Here is a 27212-nt window from a genome sequence, read left to right as displayed (position 1 = left end):
TAACCCTAGGCATCAGGAGACTGTGATCTGAGGATGACAAGTCAGACGAGGCAAGAAAGTCTGCGAGACTCTTATCTCCAATAAACTACCAAAAAGCCAGAAATGGAGCTGTGTCTCAAGAATAAGCCTTGAGCACAAAAGCTCAGAGACAGCACCCAGCCCCTGAATCCAGCCCTGAGTTTAACCCCCAGTAACACACACACACACACACACACACACACAGATAAATTTATAAACTCCTGAATGATATTAAAATTTTAAAGATTTCTAAAAGAATAATTTCATGAAACTGAAACCTACCTTTTCAAACCAATAAATATTTTTCTCACATTTCCCCCACAGAACCAATGCTTCACATTACAAATTGTAGTGAAACAAGGGGGAGAAGACACAATTCTTCTCTAACGACATACAGCAAAAATACCTCAAAAGAAATTAAATGCCTATAAAGCTTAAAAGCTCATCAGGTGTGGTAGTATATGTACATGCCTCCCAGCACTAAGGAAACTGAGGTAGGGGGACTGTGAGATCAAGTCCAGCCTCGGCTATGGAAAGAGCTTGAGGCTGACTGGGAGATATATGTAATAAAAACAAACAAACAACAAAAAAAAAAACTATTGGAAAAAAATACGGGGGTAAACTATATAGCCTCATGTTCCAAGTGGTGTCTTAGCTATGACACCAAGGCAAGAACAACACATTACCAAGTTGAGCATCACTAAAATAAGGTTATGGGGCATCATAGGACACTTTATAGTGGAAAAATAACTCTCAAAATAGAAAATGTTTCATAAATCATTTATCTGACCAGTCCAAACAAATATTAAAAACACAAAGTACTCTTACAACTTAACAACAAAAGAAAAAACAACTTGCTGAGGGCCTGGCTCATGCTCAGCAAGAATGAGGCCCTGATTTAAGAACTCTCCCCCTCAAAACACCACTCTGTGTGTGCGTGTGCGTGTGTGTGCGTGTGCGCGCGTGCGTACACGCGCGTGTACACACCAGCACTAGGGCTTGAGCTCGGGGTCTCTCGCTTTCCCTTATCTTTTTTGCCCAGAGCTAGTACTCGCTACCTGAACCATGCCTCCACATCTGACGTTTCGTTGGTTATTAGAGATAAGAGTCTCTCTGATTTTTCTGCCTAGACTGGCTTTGAACCACCATCCCCAGCTGTCAGCTGCCTAGTGGCTAGGAATACAGTTGTATGCCACCAAAGTCCGGCTAAGACAACCTAATTTTAAAATGGGCAAAAAGTGGAAGAGATATTTCTCCAAAAAACAATACATCAGTGGCCAGAAAGCACACAAAAAGATACGTACCATCACTAGTCACTAGAGAAATATAAATCAAACTACAATGAAATATTGTTGTATGTCACTATATTTGCTATGGCTATAATACAAACAGCAATAATATTAAACAGAAACACATGTTGGCAAAGAAGAAGAAAAATTAGAACTCTCCTACATTACTGTTCAAATGTGAAAGAGTAAGTCACTGTTTAGAAATTCCTTTAAAAAATTAAAATACTGGGCTGGGGATATGGCCTAGTGGCAAGAGTGCTTGCCTCGTATACATGAGGCCCTGGGTTCGATTCCCCAGCACCACATATACAGAAAATGGCCGGAAGGGGCGCTGTGGCTCAAGCGGCAGAGTGCTAGCCTTGAGCAAGAAGAAGCCAGGGACAGTGCTCAGGCCCTGAGTCCAAGCCCCAGGACTGGCCCCAAAAAAAAAAAAAATTAAAATACTGCCTGTAATCCTAGCTACTCAAGAGGCTGAGATCTGAGGACACCAGTCCAAAGCCAATCCGTGAGACTCTTTTATCTCCAATTAACTACCAGAAAACCAGAAGTGGTGCTATGGCTCAAACGGCAGAGCATCAGTTATGAGCATAAAAATCCAGCCAAGAGCTTGAGGCCTCGAGTTCAAAACTTATTACTGACAAACAAAACAAAAAAGAAGATTCTCAGGAAAATTGATTAGTGATGTTCTACTTTGTCTTATTTTATACAAAATAATTTTATACAAAAATTTAGCAAACGGGCTGGGAATACAGCCTAGTGGCAAGAGTGCTCGCCTCATATACATGAAGCACTGGGTTCGATTCCCCAGCAACACATATATAGAAACATGGCCAGAAGGGGCGCTGTGGCTTCAGTGGTAGAGTGCTAGCCTTGAGAAAGAAAAAAAAGAAGCCAGGGACAGTGCTCAGGCCCCGAGTCCGAGCCCCAGGACTGGCCAAAAAAGAAAAAAAAAATTAGCAAACATTTTTCTCTATTAAAAAAATCACCCAACTGGGCTGGGACTACGGCCTAGTGGGAGAGTGCTTGCCTCCCATACATGAAGGCCTAGCTTTGATTCCTCAGCACCACATATATAGAAAAAGCTGGAAGTTGCACTATGGCTCAAGTGGCAGAGTGCTAGCCTTGAGCAAAAAGGAAGCCAGGGACAATACTCAGGCCCTGAGTTCAAGCCCCAGGACTGGCAAAAAAAAAAAAAAAAATCACCCCACTCTATGAATACAACTGAAAGCAACCCAAGCCAACAGGGAAGGAACATTGGGCTGAAAGCCCAAAGTCAGACTTGAGTCCTCATGAGCTGCCGCCTTCTCTGGAGCAGCCTCCAACCCTCGTGCCCTCCAGTTCTTACAGTGTAAACGGAGAGTCACACTAAGAGCCCATGGCACCTCCAGTTCTTACAGTGTAAACGGAGAGTCACACTAAGAGCCCATGGCAGTGCTTCGGGCGGCACTGCTCCACGGTTCCCAGTCTGATGTTACTCTGCTCCAGGGCCAGTCACCAGCTGAATGCTCACGCGGCCTGTGAAATGTCCTATTATTAGCCCCACTTTCTAGATGAGGAAACTGAGACAGGGAGGATTAGTGGGAGAGCCATGCAGTCTGGCTCCTGGCCTGTGTTTTCAATGGCCATGCTACACTTGGTGATCTCGTAGACCTTTCCACAATTCTAACATTCTGAGGCCATGCACACTTAAGGTAACTTAAGGACAGTATTAAAGCCTCACTTAGCAATTAACATTCTTGAAATATGCTAAGTGCCTTGTTCTGAGCGACATCTAAGGACCAGATACGCCATCCTGACAGAGCTCTGGCAAAGGATTATAATGGAAAGAAACAACTCATTTGTATCTGGTTATCTGTGCAAGATACAGCAAGGGCCAAAGAGCCCAGAAAAGGCTCACTTGTCACTCAAACTCCTCTGAAGCCAGGCCTGACGATTCTTTTTCAAGGAGAGAAGAGTCGCCTGTCTGGTAAGAGCCTGTTAAATGGTTCAGAGAAACAGATAATTTCCCATCTCCCACAAGCACGGTAATTCCAGACAAAGCAGGTGTATTTTGAGATCAGAGGCTAGGAAACTATTTCCATAAGGGGACAGATAGTATTTTTGGCCTTGTGGGCCATATGTCCCCTCTGTGACATACTCTTTGTTTTTTCTTTCAATTTCTTTTAAAACATAAAACCCACAGTTTCATGCAGGCGATATAAAAGCACACGCCAGCCTTTGGTTTGTTTACCCCATCCTAGCTCACTGGTTAAGTCACTTTCAAGAACATGGTCCAGTCAGTCCATTTTGAGGGGTTTTAGCTAATCCAACAGTCACAAGTCTTCATTAAAACTACCAAAGTTATATGGAAATAACTTACTTGGTAGGAGAATTAATGGTGAAAACCGCAGCAATACACACACACACAGATTCATTTTGATGTTCACTGCACACTCAACACACAGAAGATGTTAGGCAATGGCTCCTCGCCACTCCATCAAGCACACAACCCAGTGAAGGTTCCAAGTGAAACAAATAACGTACAAGTGTCATAAGGAGCGTTTTTAGAAGGAAGCTCTAAGAAAGACTCCACAGAGTGGGGCAGGGACATGAAAGGCTGCAGGGGTGGCAGGACTAGGATGGGCCAAGCAGCACTGAGACGTTCGATGGCTGGGCAGGAAAGCCCCACACAGACTGGACACCTTTAGCCAAAGCATGACAGTGGAAAACACAGCTGCATTCAGGGAAAATTAAATAGTGATCCAGTTGGGTCAGCCTCAGTGAGACGGAAAGGACTTGAAGCCTGGGATTGGAAAGGAGAGGGGGACAGAGCTAAAGACGTAGGCTGGGAGGTCCCACGCACAGACAGTCCAAATACCATGCTGAAGGGTGAAGACAACTATGGCAAGAAAGGCTCATGAAGGGTTTCTGACTCTGTATGGTAATGATCAGGGCTGTTCAAAGAAGGTTACTTTGGTAATGACAGATATGATGAATTGGAGGAGGCACAATGCCCAAATACCAGTTAGCTGGCTATTATAAAAATTCCCCACATACTAGACAGACTGAGAGCTCGAACTTCAAGGATAGCACTGGTAATGAAAGAGGAGGAGGGAGAAGTAGACAATAGAAGCAAAAGTACTATACAGTGGACTAAATTTGGGCTAATGGAAGAGATGTGGACACATCCAGCAGACACTGACAATTGATACAATTTTTTGACAGTACTAAGATTTGATCTCAGTGTCTCATGCTCGCTCGGCTGACACTCTATCCTAAGCTTTTGAACAGGATCTCCCTTTTCGCTCAGGCTAAACTGAACTATGAACCTCTCATTTATAGTTCCCACATAGCTGGGATGACAGGCACCTGGCTTTTCTTATTAGTTGAAATGGGAGTCCCAGGCTGGCCTTGAACTACAGTCCTCCTGATCTCTACCTCCCAAGTAGCTAGCATTACAGTATGAAATACGCTCCACACCGTCCTAAAGCCAAGGGATAAAAAGATGAACATATGCTGTAACAAGATGAGTCGAGCAGCGGTGAGCAAGACAGAACAGAGTCCATCGGCCTGCGAGAAAACCACGGCAGTAATCCCACTACTTGGGGATGCTGGTCTCCGTTTGGATTATGACAGTGGAGATGGAAACATAGCTTCAGATACCAGTTATCTCAAAGAAGGACTCAACAAGTCCAGTGACTATCAGAACAGAGTGGATTAAAGAAAAAATACTTCATACCTCAAACTGCAAGTGTGCTTTACACATATGCAAAGTGAGTTCTGCATAAAACCCTCCTCCGCCTCATCAGAGACAGTAACAAGTCAGGATGGGTAAGGAGAGCAACACAAAACAAAACCATGAAACGCTTTCAGGTGCAGTGAAATGCACTTTTAAAAACAAAGTATTTACATGTATCAGTACTCCTAAAATCAACAGCCAGCCTGTGAGCCTATGTGTCTATATTCCTATACATTAATACATTTTTAAGGCTTAGCCAAGCTTAAACTGAGAAAACCCCGCAAGTATCTCTGCGAAGCATCAGTGGGCCTTGGACATGCCGGGCCGAGTCCCGAGGAAGCCCAGGGGCTGAGCTGCCGAGGCGGAAGGTGAGACCTCTTCCTACACTCTGAGCGCACCTCGGGCATTCTCTTCACTTGGCCACAATTGCAGACGTGCTTTTCCTCTTTCTAAACAGGGAGAAGCAGTGGGCAACAGAAAAACTGCTATGAAGCAAAATGTAAGGATCTGAAAGCTAAAACTGGTTTTTTGTTGAAACTTGGGTCAACAGGAAAGAAAAGGTTCTTGTTCACAGGTCGGCAGTCAATCACAATTATAATCACACACTCCCAAGAACCATGAGGACTTCAATTGCCCGGCCATAACAGGAAGGCAGAAAGTGAAATCTCTTTTATAACAGAGCCTGATAAGGACAATGTGATCCTAGTAGACTTCATTCACTCCTGGAAAACAATTCACTAAGCCAATAGGGGAGATGCAGATTGCTGAACCTGAGAGAAGCCAGCAGAAGTGAGGAGAGAAGAGAAGGGAATAGTGATAGCAAGCTAACTGGCAAAAGGAGAAAGAGTTGGTGGCAGCGGTCCCCAGCTTGTAAAAGAATCCTCGCTACAAAAGAGGCTGAGAACAGAAGAGTATAGTTTGAAGCCAGCCTACCCAAGAAAGTCCATGAGAGTCTTATGTCCAATTAAATACCAAAAGAGCCAGTAGTTGAGGTGTGGTTCAAGTGGCAGAGCACTAGCCTTGAGCAGAAAAGCTCAAGGAAAGCACCTAGGACCTGAGTTTGAGCCCCAGGACCAGCACCAAAGAAAAAAGAATAGCTTAAACTGAAATTGACTTATCAGAAGAAAATGAAAGTCAAGAATATCCTCATTATAAATTGAATCTAAAAGAATAGTAAAAACGAGTTTTTAAAATTTGAAACATAACAAAATCTGGAACTCCAAATCCCATGGTAAGAACAAATCTAAAGCTGTTTCTGTTTACTTCTCAAGAATCTAAAACATCCATACGAAAAAAAAGCTTGCTTGGCTTTCAATCTTCCAGTATTAAGACTCTCTAAAGCTCAGCACTTGTGCTAAAAAGACAAGAACCTCCAAACTCATAACAGGAAAGATGGCATTTTCCCAGATTATTTTCTGGCTTCAGTGAAGAGAGAGAATGGGGACCACACTGCAGCAACAGGATTTATAAATACGAATTACAGGATAAGATGATTTTCCAAACATCTGTCAAAAGTTAATTTGATCCAAGAGAAAAGGAGGGGGAAAGCCAGAGGAAAGCCAAATCTAATGAGTAATATGTGGAACTTTGTGAATCTGGGCGGGTTGATGGTCTCACGGGCAAGCGCGCCTCCTCTCCATAATAAATACCAAGGCTGTAGACTGAGGCACGTTAGAGTCCGCTCCCAGGGCTTGCCTGAACCTCTTACTTGACTCTTGCAATACACAGCTAGTGGGAATCTGTATCAGTGCAAAGACAGAGACTCCGCACTCTGGGGCACTAAACGGAGCACAAAGAAATGTAGAGATACTGTGTGGCACAATGGTGTAACAAACACAAAGCAAGCTGCTGCACGTGGCGGCTCCGGCCTGTGATCCCAGCTCCAGGGAGGCTGACCTTGAGGACTGTGAGTCACAGGCTGCCCAGGCAGGAAGTCCTGAGACCATCCCCAAAGCAGAGCCCCAAGTGGAGCTGCGGCTCCAGAGGGAGAACGGGAGCCCTGAACAAATCAGCTCAGGAACGGCAGCCAGACCAGCTCTGAGTGCAAATCACTGTTTGGGTGCCTACTGGCTGCTGCCTTGAATCATACTGAAACGTTTTCTTTCAGGGCACTTCACTCGGGAAATGAGAACTATCTCATGGAACTGTTGCACAGATTAAACAGAAACATGTGAAGTATCTAACACATTTGAGGCACTGCAACAAATGAAACTAGCAGTGGTAGTTTTTAAAAGCTCTGTGCACATCTGGTAAAATATTGTTCCTAGGAGATTATACCAACTCATATAGTTCAGGAACAAGTTTAACTCTGGATTTAAAAATGGGCTCAGATACCTAAAAGCTTTATAATAAAGAAGGCAGTGGTAGAACATCAGCTGGCTCATAGTTGTAAGCCTAGCTACTCAGAAGACTAAGATTTGGAGGAGGGAGGTTTGAAGGTAGTCCAGGAGGAAAAGTCCAAAAGATTTTGCCTCTAATTAACCAGCAAAAGACAGGACTGGAGGAGTGGTTCAAGTGGTTCAAGAGGACCAGCCATGAGCAAATAAAGCTAAGTAAGAGTGTAAGGTACTGAGTTCAAACTCTAATACTATAAAAAAAAATTTAATTAAAAAGTCAGGCAGGCTGGAAATGTGGCCTAGTGGTGGAGTGCTTGTCTAGCATGCATGGAGCCCTGGGTTCCATTCCTCAGCACCACATGAAGGAAAAAAAAAAAAGCCAGAAGTGGCGCTGAGGCTCAAGAGATAGAGCGCTAACATTGAGCAAGAGGAAGCCAGGGAGAGTACTCAGGCCCTGAGTTCAAACCCCAGGACTGCCCCCCCTCAAAAAGAAAAACCCAGAAGGGAAAAAAAATCAGGCATAGATTATAGTCCATATCCAATCTGTTTCTTCTCTTTTGTTTTGTTTGTTTGTTTTGGCCAGTCCTGGGCTTCTTTTTTGCTCAAGGCTAATACTCTACCACTTGAGCCACAGCACCACTTCTGGCTGTTTTCTATATATGTGGTGCTGAAGAATCGAACCCAGGGCTTCATGTGTACGAGGCCATGTTCATGTGTAACTAGGCCATATTCCCAGCCCTGTTTCTTCTCTTTTGTAATGAGGTGGGGAGATGAAGTATGTACAAGAACAAGCAATTTATTTCCTTTTAAATCATTTCCAACTTTTCCTTGATGATGTACTAAAAGGCATAGGCCAACTCTGTTGTTAAAATGAAGACTGTCCTCGGGACCCTTGATCCTCAGTCTGGGCGGGCTGTGCTCTGGGAACAAGTGCCCTCTAGCAATCTGACCACCAAGAAGAAATGGGCATTTGTTTACTTCCTTGATTCTATAAAGTTAGCTAAGTAAAAACTTCTTAACTGTCTGGGTGTCAGCACATTCATCCTCAAAACAAGAACACTTTTACTTGCCTACTTGAAGAAACTATCTCCAACAGCATTTAATCACAGTGAGAGAAATGAAATGATGGAAGAATCTCCAGAAGAAATCAATGGTAAAAGCCATCTAGCCCTTCCTTTCACAGATAACGTAGTATAAGGAAGAAGACAGAGAGCATGCACTTTGACTCTTTTTTTTTTTTTTTTTTTGGCCAGTCCTGGGCCTTGGACTCAGGGCCTGAGCACTGTCCCTGGCTTCCTTTTGCTCAAGGCTAGCACTCTGCCACTTGAGCCACAGCGCCACTTCTGGCCGTTTTCTGTATATGTGGTGCTGGGGAATTGAACCCAGGGACTCATGTATACGAGGCAAGCTCTCTTGCCACTAGGCCATATCCCCGGCCCGAGGGCATGCACTTTGATGCCCACTTCTACCACTAAATCAAAGCAGTATCTTAGACATTCCTTTATTCTACAATTATTTACCACATACCTATGAAATACCTATTTTGAGGCTAGTGTTTGAAAAACAAAAACAGTTCATGGTCCCTAAGAAGGGAGAGAGATAGAAACTCCAAAAACCATGCTCAACAGACACAGCTATTTTGATGATATCTTTAGCAGTATGCCCAAAGGCTTCAAAGCAGAGAGTAAGGAACAATATACTGCATAGAAATGGCTGAGTCACTCAACGTCACTTCAGAGCTCACAAAAGTTACTATCCCTCCCAACAAAGGTGCCATCCTTACAGATAAAACTGAGATGAGAATAGCATGTTAATGTTAAGTACTATGTTAATATCTATGCATTGTGTTTACATATGCTATATTTTCAGCAATGTCTAAGTTATCATCTGCAGCATGAAACTAATTTGCCATGACAAATTCAAGAGTTTATGAGGTCCCTGAGCCGCTGTTTCTTCATCTCTGAGGGTATGGGCAATATTTTCTACAGGATGTGGGAGTGTTGTTGTTATTATGGTTTTCTTTAGTTTTGTTGGAGACTAGGCAGGCCTCAAACTTGCACTCCTTCTTCCCGCAGCATCTGCATTATAGGAGTACACTCCTGGTCAGCTTCCGGAAGTATTCATCAGTTACCCAGGATTTCCTTACATTAGGGAACAGGAGCCTAAAACTAAGAGAAACCACGTGGTTTGCTCCAGGAACACGGTAAGAGCATCTTGGATAAGGATTCGGGGGGGGGGGGGGGGGAAGGGGGGTTGGCCAGGCAAGGTGCCTCATGAAATCTTGGCTACCTGGGAGGCTGAGATGGGGAAGACAAAGTCTGAGGCCCTCTGAGGCAAAGTTCTTTAGCAAGACTTCATCTCACGAGAAAGGCTAGACATGGTGGTACATTCCTTCATCCCAGCCACAGTGGGAAGTGGAACTAGGAGGGTTACACTCCAGGATGATTCAAGAAAGAAGCAAGACTGTCTTATTAAGTGGTCCAAACAAAAAGTCTGGAAGTGTGTCTTAAGCAGTTGAACATCTGCCTAGCAAGTGTTAAGTCCTTGATTCAAAACCCAGCACTGCCCAAAAAAAAAAAAAAAAAAAAAAAACAAGAAAGTTTTCTACTTTTAAAAGTGCTATGACTTGAAAAACACAAAATAAGGATCTTTCATATGTACAGAGTCTTAAATCCGGAGCTTGCTGTTGTCCCTAAATCTTCAACCTCAACTTGAAAACGTACTTAAGATGATCAAGTTATGTGGTTACTTTTGTGAAGTTCATCACTAAAATGCTATTTCAATCTCCTGAGAGTTTCTTCCCCTGGAAAAGGATTTGGTCCATTTTGATTCCTTTGACTTGAATTCCAGTCCTATTTTCCCCACTAAAATGAGGAGGCAGTGCCATCTAGTGGACGGTAAAGATATTGCTGCGATAGTTTTAAATACACAAAACAATTCCTAGTAGTCTAATTAATGCTTTCTAAAAAATATTTTTTAATACTCAGCAAATCAGTTTGTAAGCACAATGCATCTTTACTGATGTCACCCTTTAACCATTCTCCCTCCCCCTCCCAATTCAACCCCCCCCATCAACTTTCCTAGTTTCATAGGATACACATACAATCTACAATACAAATACATACATACACAATGAACAACACACTGCCTGCATTGAATACACTGACCACGTTTTCGTGATCCATTCGCCCACTGAGGGGCATCTGGGCTGATTCCAGGGCGTGACTGTGGTGAATAGTGCTAGAATAAACACGGTTGTGCAATACCTTTACCTATCCTGGGGTTCGTAATCTTTGGGGTAAATAAATGCCCAGGAGTCAAATGGCTGGATCATAGGGTAGTCCTGTGTCTAACTTTTTACGGAACCATCCCACTGCTTTCCAGAGTAGTTGGACAAGTTTACATTCCTACAGTATATTAGGGCTCCCTTTTAGCCACATCCTCACCAGCATCAGTCTTTGTCCCAAGAGAGATAAATTTATATATACGATAAAGGGTAGAGAAATCAAAGACAGGGACCACAGGGAATAAATCAGAGGGGGGAAAAAAGAAAAAATAAATAACTTTGAATAGTACACTAAACAACACCAACCAACAAAAACCAAAATAAAACCCCTTGTTTCCCTATCTTGGGAGTACCTTTCAATGAGCATCATTTTATATGGTCATATGTAGATAGCTATTCAGCTATTGTGATCTTCTGCTAGGACTATCCTAGGTGTATACTAATTATTACAAATGAGGGAAACCATGCAACCTATGCTTCTTTGGGTCTGGCTTACTTTTACGAATGGGGCCATGTTATGGAAGCATAGAATTCATTGTGTATATATAGCACATTTTCTTGATCCACTCATCTACTAAGGGGCACCTGAGTAAACTACTTAGAAAAGTCTCAAAGTGATGCTATGGCCTTGAACAAAAAAAACCAGGGAAAGAACCCAGGCCCAGAGTTCAAGTCCCAGGACTTGAAAAAAGCCAAGTGAGAACACCAAGCTCTAAATTCAAGCCCTAGAATGCCCTCACCACATCACTATTCACTATTCACTTCAAAAGAGTTAGGTCACATAACAGAACACAGCTAGCTTAGATTTTCCAAAGGACTATAGATTCGATTTTGAAAAAAATAATTGCAATGACTGTCTACCTTACAAAACAATTTTTACTCTAAAAAAGCATTCAACCTACACCACAGCACCACAGTAAACAATTACCCTACAGTGATCCTTTAAAGCAGGACTGGGTCCACACAGAGCGTCTCAGGATTCTATCAACCAAGGTGCCAGGCACACCTGCAGTAACCAAACCCCACAACATTAGTAGAATCCTCTTACCTTATGTTCAAAGGGAGCACCATAGTAGCCATCATTTAGCCCAAAAATTATTTCATTTTGGTTTCGGGCATGAATCTAAAGAAAGGAGAAAAGCACACTATTAGTTCTCATTCCAGCCATGTATTTGGGAAGTGTGGGTCATACTGGGGCTTGAACTCAGGGCTTTGCACTTCCATTCACACTTGAAGGTCTCAGAGAAACAGGACCTGTTTCAGTGCTGAGAAAGAGGCTCCATACATCTAAACAAACGCAGAAAGCGAATTAGCCACTTGTCAAACAAAACAAACAGGTGACTGTTGGAGCATTTACTTCTTTAATCTAGGGCCTCACAAAAGATCATATTCACATATTATGTTCCAGACACATTTGGAAAATTATTTTCTAGAAACCTCTCTGAAGGGTGTCACGGAAGAGCTGAAGGAGAGGGGACTCAGAGGCAAGGGTGTCACGGAAGAGCTGAAGGAGAGGGGACTCAGAGGCAAGGGTGTCACGGAAGAGCTGAGGAGAGGGGACTCAGAGGCAAGGGTGTCACGGAAGAGCTGAGGAGAGGGGACTCAGAGGCAAGGGTGTCACGGAAGAGCTGAGGAGAGGGGACTCAGAGGCATACGGCACATGCTCTGATCTCAAAGGAAATAAGCCAGTGAGTCCGTACGAACGCTTTCATATGAAGCCTTCAAAAAAAATCATACAAGATGAATACCTTTGCTGTTTTCAAAAGGACATTAAAGGGGCCTGGGAAGCGTAGCATGCACGAAGCCCTGGGTTCAATTCCCCAGCACTACATAAATAGAAAAAGCCGGAAGGGGCTCTGTGGCTCAAGTGGCAGAGTGCTAGCCTTGAGAAAAAGAAGCCAGGGACAGTGCTCAGGCCCTGAGTCCAAGCCCCGGGACTGGCAAAATCAATCAATCAATCAATCAATCAATAAAGAGAATTCAAGCAGGAGAAGAATGGTAACATTAGAATAACTGATCCCTTCACTCTCTAGCTAGAGAAAAGGCAGCCAAAGCTATCAATAAAATAGCCCTGTGAATATTTGCGTAACTTCTACATCTATCTCCTACCTCTATCATTAAAGCAAACTTATCAGGAAGTTTTTCATCTTTAAAAGGAAGCAAGAAAGTATTATGAAGTAAGTTGTATGATTAAATGGGACTCAAGTTCTTATAAACATAAAATATTTTACCCACTTACATACCTAGGAGAAAAAAATGAAATGTATATTCATCAAAATGTTAACAACAGATGTTTAAAGCTAGGTAGAGAATTGCATGTATTTTTTTTTTTGTCTGTGATTTCCCAACTCTCCACAAAGGACATGTATTATTTTTTAAATTGGAAGGAAACTATTTATGGCCTTAGGAAAGGCATGGGGAAAACATAGGCAAAAATGAATCTACTATGAAAGTAAAGTTCTCATGGTATAAGCTTCACAAAGATGAGCACTAACCGAGTTCACGGAAGAGACCACAGAGCTCTAGTACTTAAGAAGACGTGAGGCTAAAATTGAGAGTCCTGGGTTCTATTTCCAACTTCAACTGATCTATAAGGAACGCTTCATCACAGGGACCTGGGCTTTGTTTACAGCCCTGGTGCCCGGCACTTCCAAAGAAAAGTTGAATGGCACTTGCTTTACTTCCCCATCAGACATGCAGGAAACCCTGCCCACTCCCCTGCTCTCGTTCAGGAATATCAGGAAATGAAAGAATCGGAGGTGAAAGTATGGGGGAAGATGGACAATCATAAAGCTCAGAAGATTCCTTTGTTCCTACCTAGTAACGAAAAAGAAAAATATGCTTAACAGAACAAGCTCTATCCTATGGAATACTACTAAGTACACTACTGAACTAGTAAATTACATGAAAAATTGTAATAATTGCTATCCTTTACTAATTAAAGATAACTGACCATAATAACAACGCTAGAATTCCAATATGGAAACCACAGATCATAGTTCTATTAATCTAATCAAATCAGAACCTCATATCTTGATACAAAAAAACCAACACACTTTGTAAGACGGCTGATGCAAGTTGGTGAAGTAAGGAACAAATACAATTTGTGGGAAGGAAACGGTCATGGCAAGAGTCAGTCCACTCCTCACTGTGTGACCTTCAACAAATCACTTGCTCTCTCAGCGCTCCCATTTTCTCACTTAAACACTGAGGAAATAATAATACTTGGTCTCTTTGATCTTCAAAAAGTCCCCAGTCATTACGTACATGGAAAAAAATATTGAGCCACTGCAGGTGCTGCTATTATAAACACAGTTCTAAAAACTGAACTAAATATAAGAACATAGGATACTACAATACAATGGTCCAGGTAAGCAATATCAACAAATTCTCCACATTTTTCCATCTTGACTGTTTCCAAATTCCCCTGACTCTCTGTCATCAAAATACAAGCCCAGCCCAGCCTAGTTCAGGATTTCAAAGGAAAGTCGTGACAAGACGTCAACGCTGCAGGAAATGTGGGTTTCCTACGCAGCTCAGCACGCATGTATGACGTCTGACGAGTTGTATCATTACTCAACCCAGCTCTGCTACGTATTATTTTTGATCCTACTCTCATCTTTATTTCTCTCATTAATTTTAGTGTGTTATTCAAAATTTAATATAGACTAATTCCTCACTAGTATTGTAAAACACTGCATTCAACAACAGCAGACCCCACACAACACAAACAGGAAACATTCACCAAGGGAGAGTAAACACCTGGGGCCATGAACTAAACCTTTCAAAGGTTAAAAGTATTGAAATCATACACGTAATTTTCTCTAAACTCAACAGATATCAACAACAGAAGCAAACCTGGAAAAATCCATAAAAGTTAGAAAATTAAACAACATGCCTCTAAGTATTCTCTGATTCAAAGAGGAAAAAAAGATAAATTGGGAAATATTTAGAATTAAATAACAACACAGTATCAAAATATGTGGGATTTTGTAGCTAAAGCAGCTTACAAGAATTTTTTTAAATCGGGCATGGGGCTTGAACTCTGGCCTGGGCGCTGTCCCTGAGCTCCTCAGCTCAAGGCTGGCACTTGAGCCACAGCGCCACTTCCTGTTTTCTGATGGTGAACTGGAGAGAAGAGTCTCACGGACTGTTGTGGGCAGGCTGGCTTTGACATCGGCCTCAGACATCGGCCTCCAGTAGCCAGGATTACAGGTGTGAGCCACCAACGCTCAGGTGCAAGGAATTTTTTATTAAGTGTTGATCTTAAAAACAAAAGAAGTTTTAAATTGGTAACTCCCAAAAGAAACTAACAAAGAAGAGCAAATTAATACTAAAGCACGCAAATAATATTAATAAAGATAAAAGCAAGTCCATGAAATTGAGATCAGTGAAGTCAAATACTAGCTTTTGAAAAGCCAGAAGTTGATACATCTCTAAAAAAATTGATCAAGACAAAGAGAAGGCAAAAAATGAGAGCAAGAACAAAACACGAGAAGCATTACAGATCCTACACACATCCATAAAGACAAGAAAATATGGAAAACTACATCAATACCTTTAAATTTTCAAATGAATAGCCTTCTTTCAAGAAAAACCATCAAAACTCCCCAAAGAAGTCACAGATTTCCTGGAGAGCTCGCTCCACAGTCCATGAAGTAAGGCAAACTCTAAACTACCACAGAGGACTCTTGACATCCAGGTGACTTTACTAAATCATTCTGCCAAACATGTGTGGAGTAAGTAACAACTCTATAAAAATTCCTCCAGAAGAATGGAAGTAAGCACTTTACATTCCATTTTATGAAACCAGTATTAATCTAATAATAGCAAACCAGCTAAACAAGGACACTGCAAGAAAAGTATAGACAATAACCCTCATGAATATAGATGCAAAACAAATAATAGCCAGGTACCAGTAATCCAGACAGGAAAGTCCATGAGACTCTCACATCCAATCACGCAAAAAACAAAAACAAAAGCCACAAGTGAAACTATGGCTCTAGTGCTAGACTATAAGCCTTGAGCAAAAACACTCAAGGACAGCACCTAGTCCCTGACTCCAAGCTCCAGAACCAGCAACAACAACAAAAAAAGTAGCAACTCAAATCCATCAGTACATAAAAGCATGTGTTTTGTATGTGCATATATATATATGTACACTCATACATACATATATACATATACACACGTAAAAGAAAATGAAAACCCTGAAATGAAAATGTTCACAGTTAATGTGTCTGCTTAGCCATCTATAAAAGAAATCTCAAAAAAGAAAAGAAAATTAGTTTATCAAGGTCAGAGACTAAGAAACATATGTTGCTTTATATGAACAATAAAAACTGGCTAGAGTATTTTTCAAGGAATGTCATTAAATTTGCATAAAATATGAAATCTATAGGCATAAATATAAGATGTGCAAGATATGTACACTAAAAACCCTGATGCACAAAAAACCCTGATGCACAACACCAAAGCTTCTCCTAAGTGAAGAGACATATCATGTCTACAGATTGAAAGACACAATTCTTCCTGAATTTTCTTAGATTCAACACCTGTCAAAATACCTACAGGATTTTTGTAGAAATTGGTAATAGATTCTAAAGTATAAAGGCAAAAAAAAACCCACAAAAAATATTTTGCTCTACTTCAACTTAAGTTTATGTTTAAACTGATACCTAGAACTGCCAGAAATTTTCTCCAAAAAGAACAGAGTTGGAAAGCTCATGTTACTTGAAATCAAGACATACTATAAACTATAGTAATCTAGACAACTTGATATGAGTATTAGGATAGATACACAGAGCAGCTGAACTGAAATCCAAAAATAGATGCACACAAATGACTAGACAATTGCTTTTTCAAGAATGATGACAAAGTAATTCATGGAGAAATAACAGCTTCATAACAAAGAGTACAGAAGCAATTGTTCACCTATCTGCAGAACAATGAAACTTGTACTTCATATGAATGTCAATTCAACAGATACATGTAAAACCTGAAACTATAAAACTTAAAGAATAGCTCTGAAAAAATACAACAAAAATAAATCACAGTAGCATTGAGGTAGCAACAGACCATACATACAAAGCATGAAACACAAAAGAAGGAAATGATAGTGGAGTTAATCAGCATCAAAAAACCCATGTTCTATGAATTACACTATTAAGAATTTTTTTTTTGCCAGTCCTGGGGCTTGGACTCGGGGCCTGAGCATTGTCCCTGGCCTCTTTTTGCTCAAGGCTAGCACTCTGCCACTTGAGCCACAGCGCCACTTCTGGCCATTTTCTGTATATGTGGTGCTGGGGAATTGAACCCAGGGACTCATGTATATGAGACAAGCACTCTTGCCACTAGGCCATATCCCTAGCCCCCAAGAAAAATTTTTGAAGCTAAGCTGGCAGGAAACATTTGAAAATTTTTTTTTTGTTTTTTGGTTTTTGTTTTTTTTACCAGTCCTGGGGCTTGGACTCAGAGCCTGAGCACTGTCCCTGGCTTCCTTTTGCTCAAGGCTAGCACTCTACCTCTGGAGCCACAGCGCCACTTCTGGCTTTTTCCATATATGTGGTGCTGAGGAATTGAACCCAGGGCTTGATGTATGCAAGGAGAGCACTCTATCGCTAAGCCATATTCCCAACCCTTGAAAAATATACTTCTTATAAACAATTGACAACTAAAATACGTGAGGAATTTTTAGGTCAATAGTAAGAATTCAAACAATAAAAAAAAAAAACCTAAACAACACACAGGTGACAGGCAGACTAATTACAAATACATATTTTACAAAGCTGAACATCATTTTTTCATTAAGAAAATAACAATTAACAGGTGACATTTTCCAAAAAGTAATGTACTCTTTACCTAACTTACATAACTGTGACCCCTCTGTACATCATCTTTATAACAAAAAAATTTAAATTTTAAAAAATTAGGCTGGGCACCGGTGGCTCACTCCTGTAATCCTAGCGACTTAGGAGGCTGAGATCTGAGGATCACAGTTCTAAGCCAGCCCAGGCAGGGAAATCCGTGAGACTCTTACCTCCAATTAACCACCGGAAAACAAGAAGTGGCACAGTGGCTCAAGTGGTAGAGCCCTAGTCTTGGGCTGAAGAGCTCAGGGACAGCGCCCAGGCCCAGAGTTGAAGGCCCAGGACCAACCAAAAAGGAAGGTATTTTTTTTTTCAAAATGGGCAGCAACTCAAACATAATGACCATAAATAAACAACATAAGTAAACAACCACAGGGATCTCCCTTTATAAGAGAATATAGAGACAGAAGAATCAATAGGAAGGTGAGACAGATTAATTTGGAGATGGCAACCACTTGACATTGCAGTCTAAAAATTACCTGCTGACCCAAGTATTTCAGCCCATCCAAACAGACTTTCCATTCAATCAGCAGCTGGTAGGTGTCCTCCTTTCCGCCCCAGATCTTTACCACAAAGCAAGACACAGATGTGTCAAGACAGTCCGGCATTATTCCAAAATCAAGACTCCGCCAGGTTGGATTCTGTTGGTGGAAAGTGAAACATACTTTAGGAAGACTAGCTTGTTTAAGGTTAGGTTTACAACTATTTCAATCATTTTGTCTTTCAAAATACAAGACACCATAAATAAACTAGATTGTATCCTAAATGAAGTATACAGAAGGTTAAACACAAAGGTGATAATAAAGTACAGTCATTATTAGAAGGTATGTATATTTCTGTCTTTCACTGACATAGCTACACATGGCAATTCACTCAACACTTCTATCAAAGCCAACATATAAACAATGCCTCCAAAAGAACCTCCAAACTTATATCAAATATCTATTTAAAATAATCACATCACTGGGGCTATAGCTCCATAGTAAAGTATTTGTCTAACATGTGTAAGGCCTTGGGCTCAATCTCCAGCACCGCAAAAAACAAAACAAATAAAAATAATCATATTATTCCACAGTCAGTAACAGAATAATGTGAAAGGTTCCACTGTGTCTTAGGAAGAATAATATACTGAAGGAACAGTGACAACACCAGAGGCTGTGAAATTTGACTTTTAAGGGACAAGGAGGATTTCACCAGATTCAAAGAAGGAATTCCAGGCGAAGGAACATGATATACCAGGGCTCAGAGGTGTGAAACAGCTAAGTGGTAGGGAATTGAGAACAACTGTTGGCAGGACCAGCAGAACGCAGAGCACAGGACAGAAACAGGGACTGAATAAACCAAAGGCTGTTTAATGCCTTGCCAAGCAGGCAAGACTTTATTTACAACATGTGGGACCACTGAAAGGTTTTAAAGTTAAAAAAGTTCGGAGCTAGAAATATAGCCTAGTGTAGAGTGCTTCTCTCACATACATGAAGCCCTGGGTTCTATTCCTCAGCACCACATGTATAGAAAAAAGCCAGAAGTGGTGCTGTGGCTCAAGTGGTAGAGTGCTAGCCTTGAGCAAATGGAAGCCAGGGACAGTGCTCAGGCTCAGAGTCCAAGCCCCAGCACTGCCCCTCCTCCCAAAAAAAATATGACAAGATCAAATTTATGGTCTAAAAACAACCATTTCCCTCTAGATAACTGAGACCCTTTGAAGAGCCAGACTGTGAAGGGGTTTAATAACATAAAGAGAGATTATTTACCATACACTGACTACCTGCTTCCCCATTGTTTCCTTGCAGTAAATGTTGCTAAGTGGAAAACAATTTAATGTAAAACTTTTTTTTTTTTGGGGGGGGGGCGGTTCCTGAGCTTCCTTTGCTCAAGGTAAATAGTGCTCTACCACTTGAGCCACAGCACCACTTCTGGCTTTTTTGAGTAGTTAATTGGAGATAAAAGTCTCAAGGAGTTTCCTGCCCGGACTGGCTTCAAACCAAGATCCCCAGATCTCAGCCTCCTGAGTAGCTAGGATTATAGGCGTGAGCCACCAGCACCTGACTTGACTTACATGTTACACAAACAAGTGAATCCAAGGGTCTTTAATAGAAGGGTAACTTAAATGTGTTTGGCTTTGGGCTCGTTATTTTCCCTAAGCTAAGTAAGCAGGGGCATGGGTGGCACCGAATCCAGAGGGGAGGGCTGGAGGCATGGCATGAATGTTCCATGGCAAGAACAATCCTGCAAGTCATTTTCTAGTCAGTGTTTAAAAACTAAATCCAGAACCCAAAACTTCCGACCTAAGATCAACAGAAGTCCATTCTAAGTATGATCCCATTCTCTATGGACAGGAAATGACTTAAACTGAAAACACTCGCCTTTCCCCATGGACACAGCTCAGAACGGCCCTCGCTACAGACCTGGCTGAACTGTCTCCCCGTGCTGTAAAAGAGATAACCTGGGAACTGAGGACCATACTGTGTGTTGACATGTCCGCTAAAAACACATGCTGGGGAAGAAAATCTTTCCTGTAATTCAAGACTCTATCTCTGCACAAAGAGCCCCTCCTCTGCTCCCATCTTGTCCCCCTCCTGAGACAAACTACCCCCCAGACCTCTGCCCGCCTTACTTTACTTTGCTATCTAATAAAAGAAACCTCCGTTCTAAGGGAATTGCGCCATTTCTTTTTCAGTAGGGCAGAAGGAAACATGGTCACCCTTCTCAGGTTGAATCAAATAAAAACCTGTTGGCCTGTGGGCTTCTGTCTAATCTTTTCTTTATCCATACTCATGGCACTTGAAATATTTCCTAACATATGTCGCCAAAACCAGGGACTTGAAACGTAGGAATGTGAAATATTCCCTTACAACTATCTCACTGTAACTGATTTAACAGACCTGCTAAACAAGGGCAGAGTTTCATTCAAATATGAAGATAACAATAAAGTCTAGGAATAACTATGTTGACCTGCGCTACAAGAAATACTAGTTCTTCGGGCTGCAGAGAAATGGCACCAGATGGAAACCTAGATAAACAAGAAGGAATGAAGAGCATTAGCAATGAGAAATGTGTGAAGTATAAATATAAATGCTCAAGGTGAGTGAAGAGCAGCCACTCATTTCTAAGAGTGGCAGGCTAAGCAATCCTCTGATAAATATGCTGGCTTGAGAGTTTTTAAATAAGAATAATCAGTAACATCACAGAACAGTTTCCAAACCAAGAAGGAAAGAACATAGAAAGAAAAAACTAGGAATCTAGAAGGCTTTTGTCTGGAAGCCACTGCCAAACCATACAAACTTAGGGGTTCTGGCAGTCTTCAAAAGAGACAAGGACAAAGCTCAAAACCTCGGTCCAAGCTAAGGCCCAACAAGTCCCTCTACTGAGTTCCAACAGCGAAAGCATTACACAGCATGGGGCGTGAAATAAAACTCAATTCTAACAACCTCCTGCCCTCCGTAAGGATGCCATAGGAGTAGGGAGAAATTTCCTTAGAGGAAGAAATTACACATAAAGTAGCTCAGAAGCTGAGCATGGTGGTAAATGCCAGTAATTCCAGTTAGCTGAGACTAGAAAACAGGCTAATGTTTAAAGCCAGTTTGGGCTACATATCAAGATCCCCACATAAAAGAATAAGAGGTGTGGCGTACCCTACGTGGTTACTGTATATGATTTTGGTACACTAGCTATTGATCTAGAGAAGGGAAAGAAAAATGAGGATGTAATATATCACAAGAAATGTATTCACTGCCTTATTATGTAATTGTACCCCCTTCGCACAACACCTAGTCAATAAAATTTTTTTTAAAAAGACTAAGAGGGAAGAAAAAAAGGAAGAAATGTGTGAAAAGAGCACAGATCAATGAGAAAAAAGTATGGATGGAGAAAAGATCCAAAAACATGCATGACAGAATGAAAATATCTGGTAGCAATTTAGTAAACAATTCAGAGGGAGAAAAATGGATTCAAGAAGGGGCCAAAGCATTATCTGAGGAAATAGCAGCAATTTCCTAAACTGAATGAAAAAAAAAAGAAGGTGGCTGGGCGCCCATAGCCCACACCTGTAATCCTAGCGACTCATGAGACAGAGATCTGAGAACTAAGTTTGAAGCCAGCCTGGGCAGGAAAGTCCATGAGACTCTTGTTTCCAATAAGCCAGAAGCTATGGCTCAAGCAGTGGAGTGCTAGCCTTGAGCAAAAGAAACTCAAGGAGAGCACCCAGACCCTGTGTTTGAGCCTAGGACTAGCACAGAAAAGACAAGACAAGACGGCTTGGCACGGTGGCACACATCAACTCCACAGAAAGTACAGAGAGGAGGAGCACAGTCTGAGGATGACCCAGGCAAGAATCGCAAGCTCCTATCTGAACAACAGTTAAAGCAAAAAAGCTAGAGGAATGGTTCAAGCGGCAGAATTCTTATACAAGTATGAGACTAAGTTCAAAACTCCAGAACTGCCAAAAACTAATTAAAAACAAGAAAAAAAACTCACAAAAGTCACAGGTAGAGAGGTAGAGAGGCTAGGAATGTAGCTTAATGACAGAGTGCTTGCAAAGGCCTGGGTTCGCTTCTTCAGTACCACACACACATAAAAAGCAAGAACTGGTGCTGTGGCTCAAATGGAAGAGTGCTAGCTTTGAGCAAAAAAAGCTCAGGGACAGTGCCTGGGCCCTGAGTTCAAGCCCAAGACTGGCAAAAAAAAAAAAAGTCACAGGTAGAAAATACTCAACAGGTTCCAAGAAAGGTAAATAAAACTATACCAAAACACATAAAATTAGAAAGTGAAATTATAGAACCCTACAACAAGATCCTAAAGCATGCCTGAGTAAAATTACCTTCCAGGGAATAATAGGCTGAGCAATTAATTCTCAGCAGCAAAAACGGAAGCTGGATATAGCAATGGTGTTTACTGTCAATGTGCTGAAAATAAAATAACTGAAAACCTAGGCTCAGTAGAATACCTTCTTGATTTGGCGAAGTGCATCAAAAGATGCACTCCAGGCATATGGAAAATGAACTCAGTTAAGACATCTATGCTCGGGCTGGGAATATGGCCTAGTGGCAAGAGTGCTTGCCTCCTACACATGAAGCTCTCAGTTCGATTCCCCAGCACCACATATACGGAAAACAGCCAGGAGGGGCGCCGTGGCTCAAGTGGCAGAGTGCTAGCCTTGAGCGGGAAGAAGCCAGGGACAGTGCTCAGGCCCTGAGTCCAAGGCCCAGGACGGCCAAAAAAAAAAAAAAAAAAAAAAAAAAAAAAAGACATCTATGCTCAAGAATGAATGAACCAACAGCAAAGAAGTAGCAAATAAGAGTGCCACTCATATGGGAAGTATTTCTAATACTGCAGAGTAGCGCAACAATCCTTCCCCAAAAAAGCAATAGGGAAATGGACAAAATTATCCAAACAACAATTTCAGGGCTCTGGATATAAAACAAAGGCCTATGTCAAGTTTGAGAGCAGCAGTGTGCATGTATGTATACATGGATGGATGGATGGATGGATGGATGGATGGATGGATGGATTGTCAGTTATGAGGCTTGAACTCAGGGCCTGAGTGATGTCCCTGAGCTCTTTTCCTCAAGGTTATCGTTCGACCACTTTGAACAACAGCACCATTTTTAGTTTTTCTGGTAGTTAACTGAAGATTAGAATCTCATCAATATTCCTGCTTTGCTAGCTTTGACCCATGATCCTCAGACCTTAGCCTTCTGAGTAGCTAGGCATGAGCTTACATCATCTGACCCAGTTATCTATTTTTTAAAAAAAAACCTACTGACCTCAGATTAAGAATAGGAGTGACAACTTACCTAGGGCTGCTTTTATCCCTAACCCCAGCTCAGTCTGTACAGTTTTTCTATTTGGGAGAAGGGGGCAAGTTACAAGAACCAATCGGCTACAGATAAGGACAGACTATACTTGAAATGGAGCATGGGAAACCCTGAGCTGAGAGGCAAATGGAGGAGGCCCGGCTTAACCATCCCAGGCAAGGTAAGCAGGAGATATACAGAATTTTAACAGCGAGATTCAAAGGGAGAAAGCTACAGGAGCCTGGACATGCAACCATGCTTCCACGTAGGAGAGTCCAACGAGGATCTATACAATCTACACATTCCTGACTGATCATGGTCTCAGGCAGAAAAGATCTGAGAAGACCCAGCAGACAGCAATACCTGCAGAGAGGAAAAGAAAAAAACGAACCACCAATCCTCTGGTAGAGGTTGCTGGCTTGAGGTATTTGAGCAAAAATTTAACCCAATACCACTGACTACTAACCTAAGAAGATACTGCTAACCACCAAGCCAGAAAGACACTGTAACAATCACTAAAAATCTGGATGGATAACAACCAGCAACTAAATATCAATCAGACAGACCACTGGCTTGTGGGATGGCATGAAGAGTCACTTCAGCCTTTCTTCTCAATGAAGAGAGCTTACAGGCCGTGCAGTAAAAAGTAAAGTACTATAATTACTCTACACTTCTAAATTACACAATCAAACCTGTGTCTCAGAATTTTCCATTATAAAAAGTGAAACACAGGCTTTTACAAAGCTTAAGAGTAATAGCAATGTTTAGTGATAGATACTAGGGGAAAGTAGAAGACACATGAAAAGGACATAGAAGAATGCTTCATCTAACACAAAGATGTATTTAAAGTATTGAGTGTATTAGCCCAATAGACACCCAACAAGTCCACATAAAGTTAGACAACTTGTCAGCCTCAATAGTTAAAGGCAAAAATACCATATTCACTAAATCAAAAAAACCAACTCTAAGACATTATGAGTTAAAGTAAAAACATGGGCTGGGAATATGGCCTAGTGACAAGAGTGCTTGCCTCCTATACACAAAGCCCTGGGTTTGATTCCCCAGCACCACATATACAGAAAATGGCCAGAAGTGGCACTATGGCTCAAGTGACAGAGTGCTATCCTTGAGCAAAAAGAAGCCAGGGACAGTGCTCAGGTCCTGAGTTCAAGCCGCAGGACTAACAAAAAAACAGAAAAAAATGATTTTAAGGTGCATCTAGACTTCAGAGGTGTTCTATGTTGAATTTAACTGTAAATAATTTAAATGCTGAATTTAGATGTGAATTTTACAATCAGTGAAACACAGAAGCCAAGTGTTTTGTATAAGGCTGCCTAGTAAAAACAGTGCCAGAATTTTAATCTAGGCATCTGGAATTTGTTCTGTTTAGGTTTTAGTTTGTTTCTCTCCATTAAATGACGGAAATGAGAATTTAGAGCAAAAGAGATCTTAAGAGACTGTCATAACGTAGTTCCCTTACTTCAGATCTCATAGTCAGACTTGAAAACTGCACAGAGCTCATACTTGTTCTTGCTGATCTATCACACACTACAACTGGCTATTGGCAAGAAGAAAGCATGGCCAGGCACCAAGGCCTCCTGCCTACAAGCCCACTACTGAAGAAGCTGAGATCAAACCACTTGCATGCTAGCAGGGCGACAGTGGCTCACACTTGTAATCCTAGCTACTCAGGAGCCTCTGAGATCTGAAGATCCCGGCCCAAAGCCAGCCTTGGCAGGAAAGTCCATGGGAGGACTCTCCAATTAACCAATAGAAAACCAGAAGTGGTGCTATGGCTCAAAGTGGTAGAGCACTAGCCGTGAGCTGAAGAGCTGAGGGACAGTGCCCAGGCCCAGAGTTCAAGCCCCACAACCGACCAAAAAACGAAAAAAACCTCCCGCATCCAAATAACCTCCAAAATGCGATAAGTATGGGTGTGGTAGACAGCCGGCCATAAGAAAGAAAGTAGAATAAGAGCTCAAGGCCTGGAGTCCAAGTGTCAATAACAGCAGAAAAATAAGACATAAAAAGAATAAAGTATGCATCACAGATCAGCCAGGAAAGAATTGACCTTCACCTGTTTACTCAGCTCATCATCTAGGGCTTGAAAAACTTGGAGCCAGGAGTTCCAGGCCAAGCTCTCTAGTTCCTGCTCCCCCCAAGGCTTCCTTTCACCATCCCAACCTTACAGGAGTAACTGCGGGCCGCTGCGGGCCGTGACGTGGCGAGCACTGTACTTCACACGGATGACCATGCAAAGGAAGAAGCTACATACAATAAAGAGACAAAATAGGGGTGGCCACGGAAACATTCTAGAAATGTTAAGACTAAAAGGGAACGCTGAACTTCTTCCTCAAAGAAGATTCTCTCCACTGTTAGACCTTCTGTGAGCCTGTGGGGGTTTTTTTTTGTTTTTTTTTTTTTTTTTTTTTTTGCTTTTCCTGACAGATAATACAGTGCCCTGGAGACACAGCAAGTACTCAAATACAGAATAAACAAAAAGAAATAGCCTATTCCACCTAACCACAGACCTTGTCAGTATGGGAGCAAACAAGCCTCCCTGGGTTCCCACAGGAGCCTGTGAGCAGCTAACGTTCTCCAGGCACCTTCCAGGCCGCATCACCATGTTTCTCTTGCCTGTGCTCCCTCCTCAAAGGTAGAAATTTCTAACCGTGTATTTAATCTCTACAGTATTTGGTACCCAGTTACTAAAAGTTTGGGGTGTCAGGCACCATGCTGCCAATGGGACTATACAATTTTACATTATCTTCACAAAACCTAAAAGTCCTATGCACTAGACAGTATAATCCTAAAATTTCAAATGAGGAACTAATACTAGGAAACATTAAGTAACTCATCTAACTTCCTACAGAGTTTGTAACAGATGGAGCAGGAAGACAAACTTTGTAACTGGTTCTAAGGACATGAGAACACCGGATAACATTTCTATAAGACACAGGCCTTCGCTGCAAAAGCAGAAAAGCAACTTCCCCTGAAGGAAAAGTCTGGCATAACTGATGTTCCTTCCCCATGATGTTGGTGAGTCCTTACGAAAGGGATAAATAATATTCTCTTTTGTAAGAAAGGGAAGCTGAAGGAAACCAAAACAAAACTGATAAAGGTGCTGGTGGCTCACACCTGTAACCCCAGCTGTTCAGAAGGTTGAGTACACGTACATACACACACACACACACATGCACACGCACACACACACAGTTCAAATGACAATTTTTTACATGACTAAATTTAACAGACTACCAACTCCATGTATCATTGAGTAGTCAAGAACAGAAAACAAGAAAAGTTTCTTGACTACTACATTAGATGAAATACATCTTGTAAACTTAAAAAATAAGGGCTCAAATCCTTATTCTGGGTTTGTTTATTCTTAGTTGGCACCAAGTAGCATGTTTTTCTAGAACAGACACTTTATTTAAAAAAAAAAGAACATCTAGCCAGTGGCTCACACCTGTAATCTTAGCTACTCAGGAGGCTGAGATCTGAGGAAAATGATTCAAAGTCAACCCAGGAAGGAAAGTCCATGAGACTCTAATCTCCAGAAGTGGAGCTGTGGCTCAAAGTGGTAGAGCACTAGCCTTGTGGAAAAGACCTCGGGGACAGCGCCCAGGCCTTGAGATCAAGCCCCATGACCAACCGACCAACTGACCCCACAAAAAAGAGAACTTCTAATAGTCAATATACACTTGGGGGAAAAAGTGCTTCATTGCAATCATCTGTAAGGAAGTGTAAAGCAAATTCATCACACGATACCAGGATTGCACCAGAACGGCTAACTAAGACAGGGACTACCAAAGCTTGGGCAAGAATCATCAAAAAACTCTGCTGGAAAGATACAATTGGTACAAGTACTTTGGCAACTATTTGGCAATATTTATCTGGTAAAACT

At 41.7% G+C, this 27212-nt stretch overlaps 1 protein-coding gene across 1 annotated transcript in view; it reads right to left on the bottom strand.

Annotated features, from left to right (window-relative positions):
• Nucleotides 1-27212, bottom strand: part of Uvrag (UV radiation resistance associated) — a 249916-nt gene that overhangs the window by 180047 nt on the left and 42657 nt on the right. The window contains 2 exon segments of the mRNA XM_048360028.1: nucleotides 11696-11770; nucleotides 17996-18157. Of these exon segments, the coding sequence (XP_048215985.1) occupies nucleotides 11696-11770; nucleotides 17996-18157 (237 nt within the window).

This window comes from Perognathus longimembris, chromosome 13 (genome assembly GCF_023159225.1).
Source record: "Perognathus longimembris pacificus isolate PPM17 chromosome 13, ASM2315922v1, whole genome shotgun sequence".
NCBI lineage: Eukaryota > Metazoa > Chordata > Mammalia > Rodentia > Heteromyidae > Perognathus > Perognathus longimembris.
Note: the sequence above shows the minus strand (reverse complement) of the source record. Positions and strands in the feature narration are given on the sequence as shown.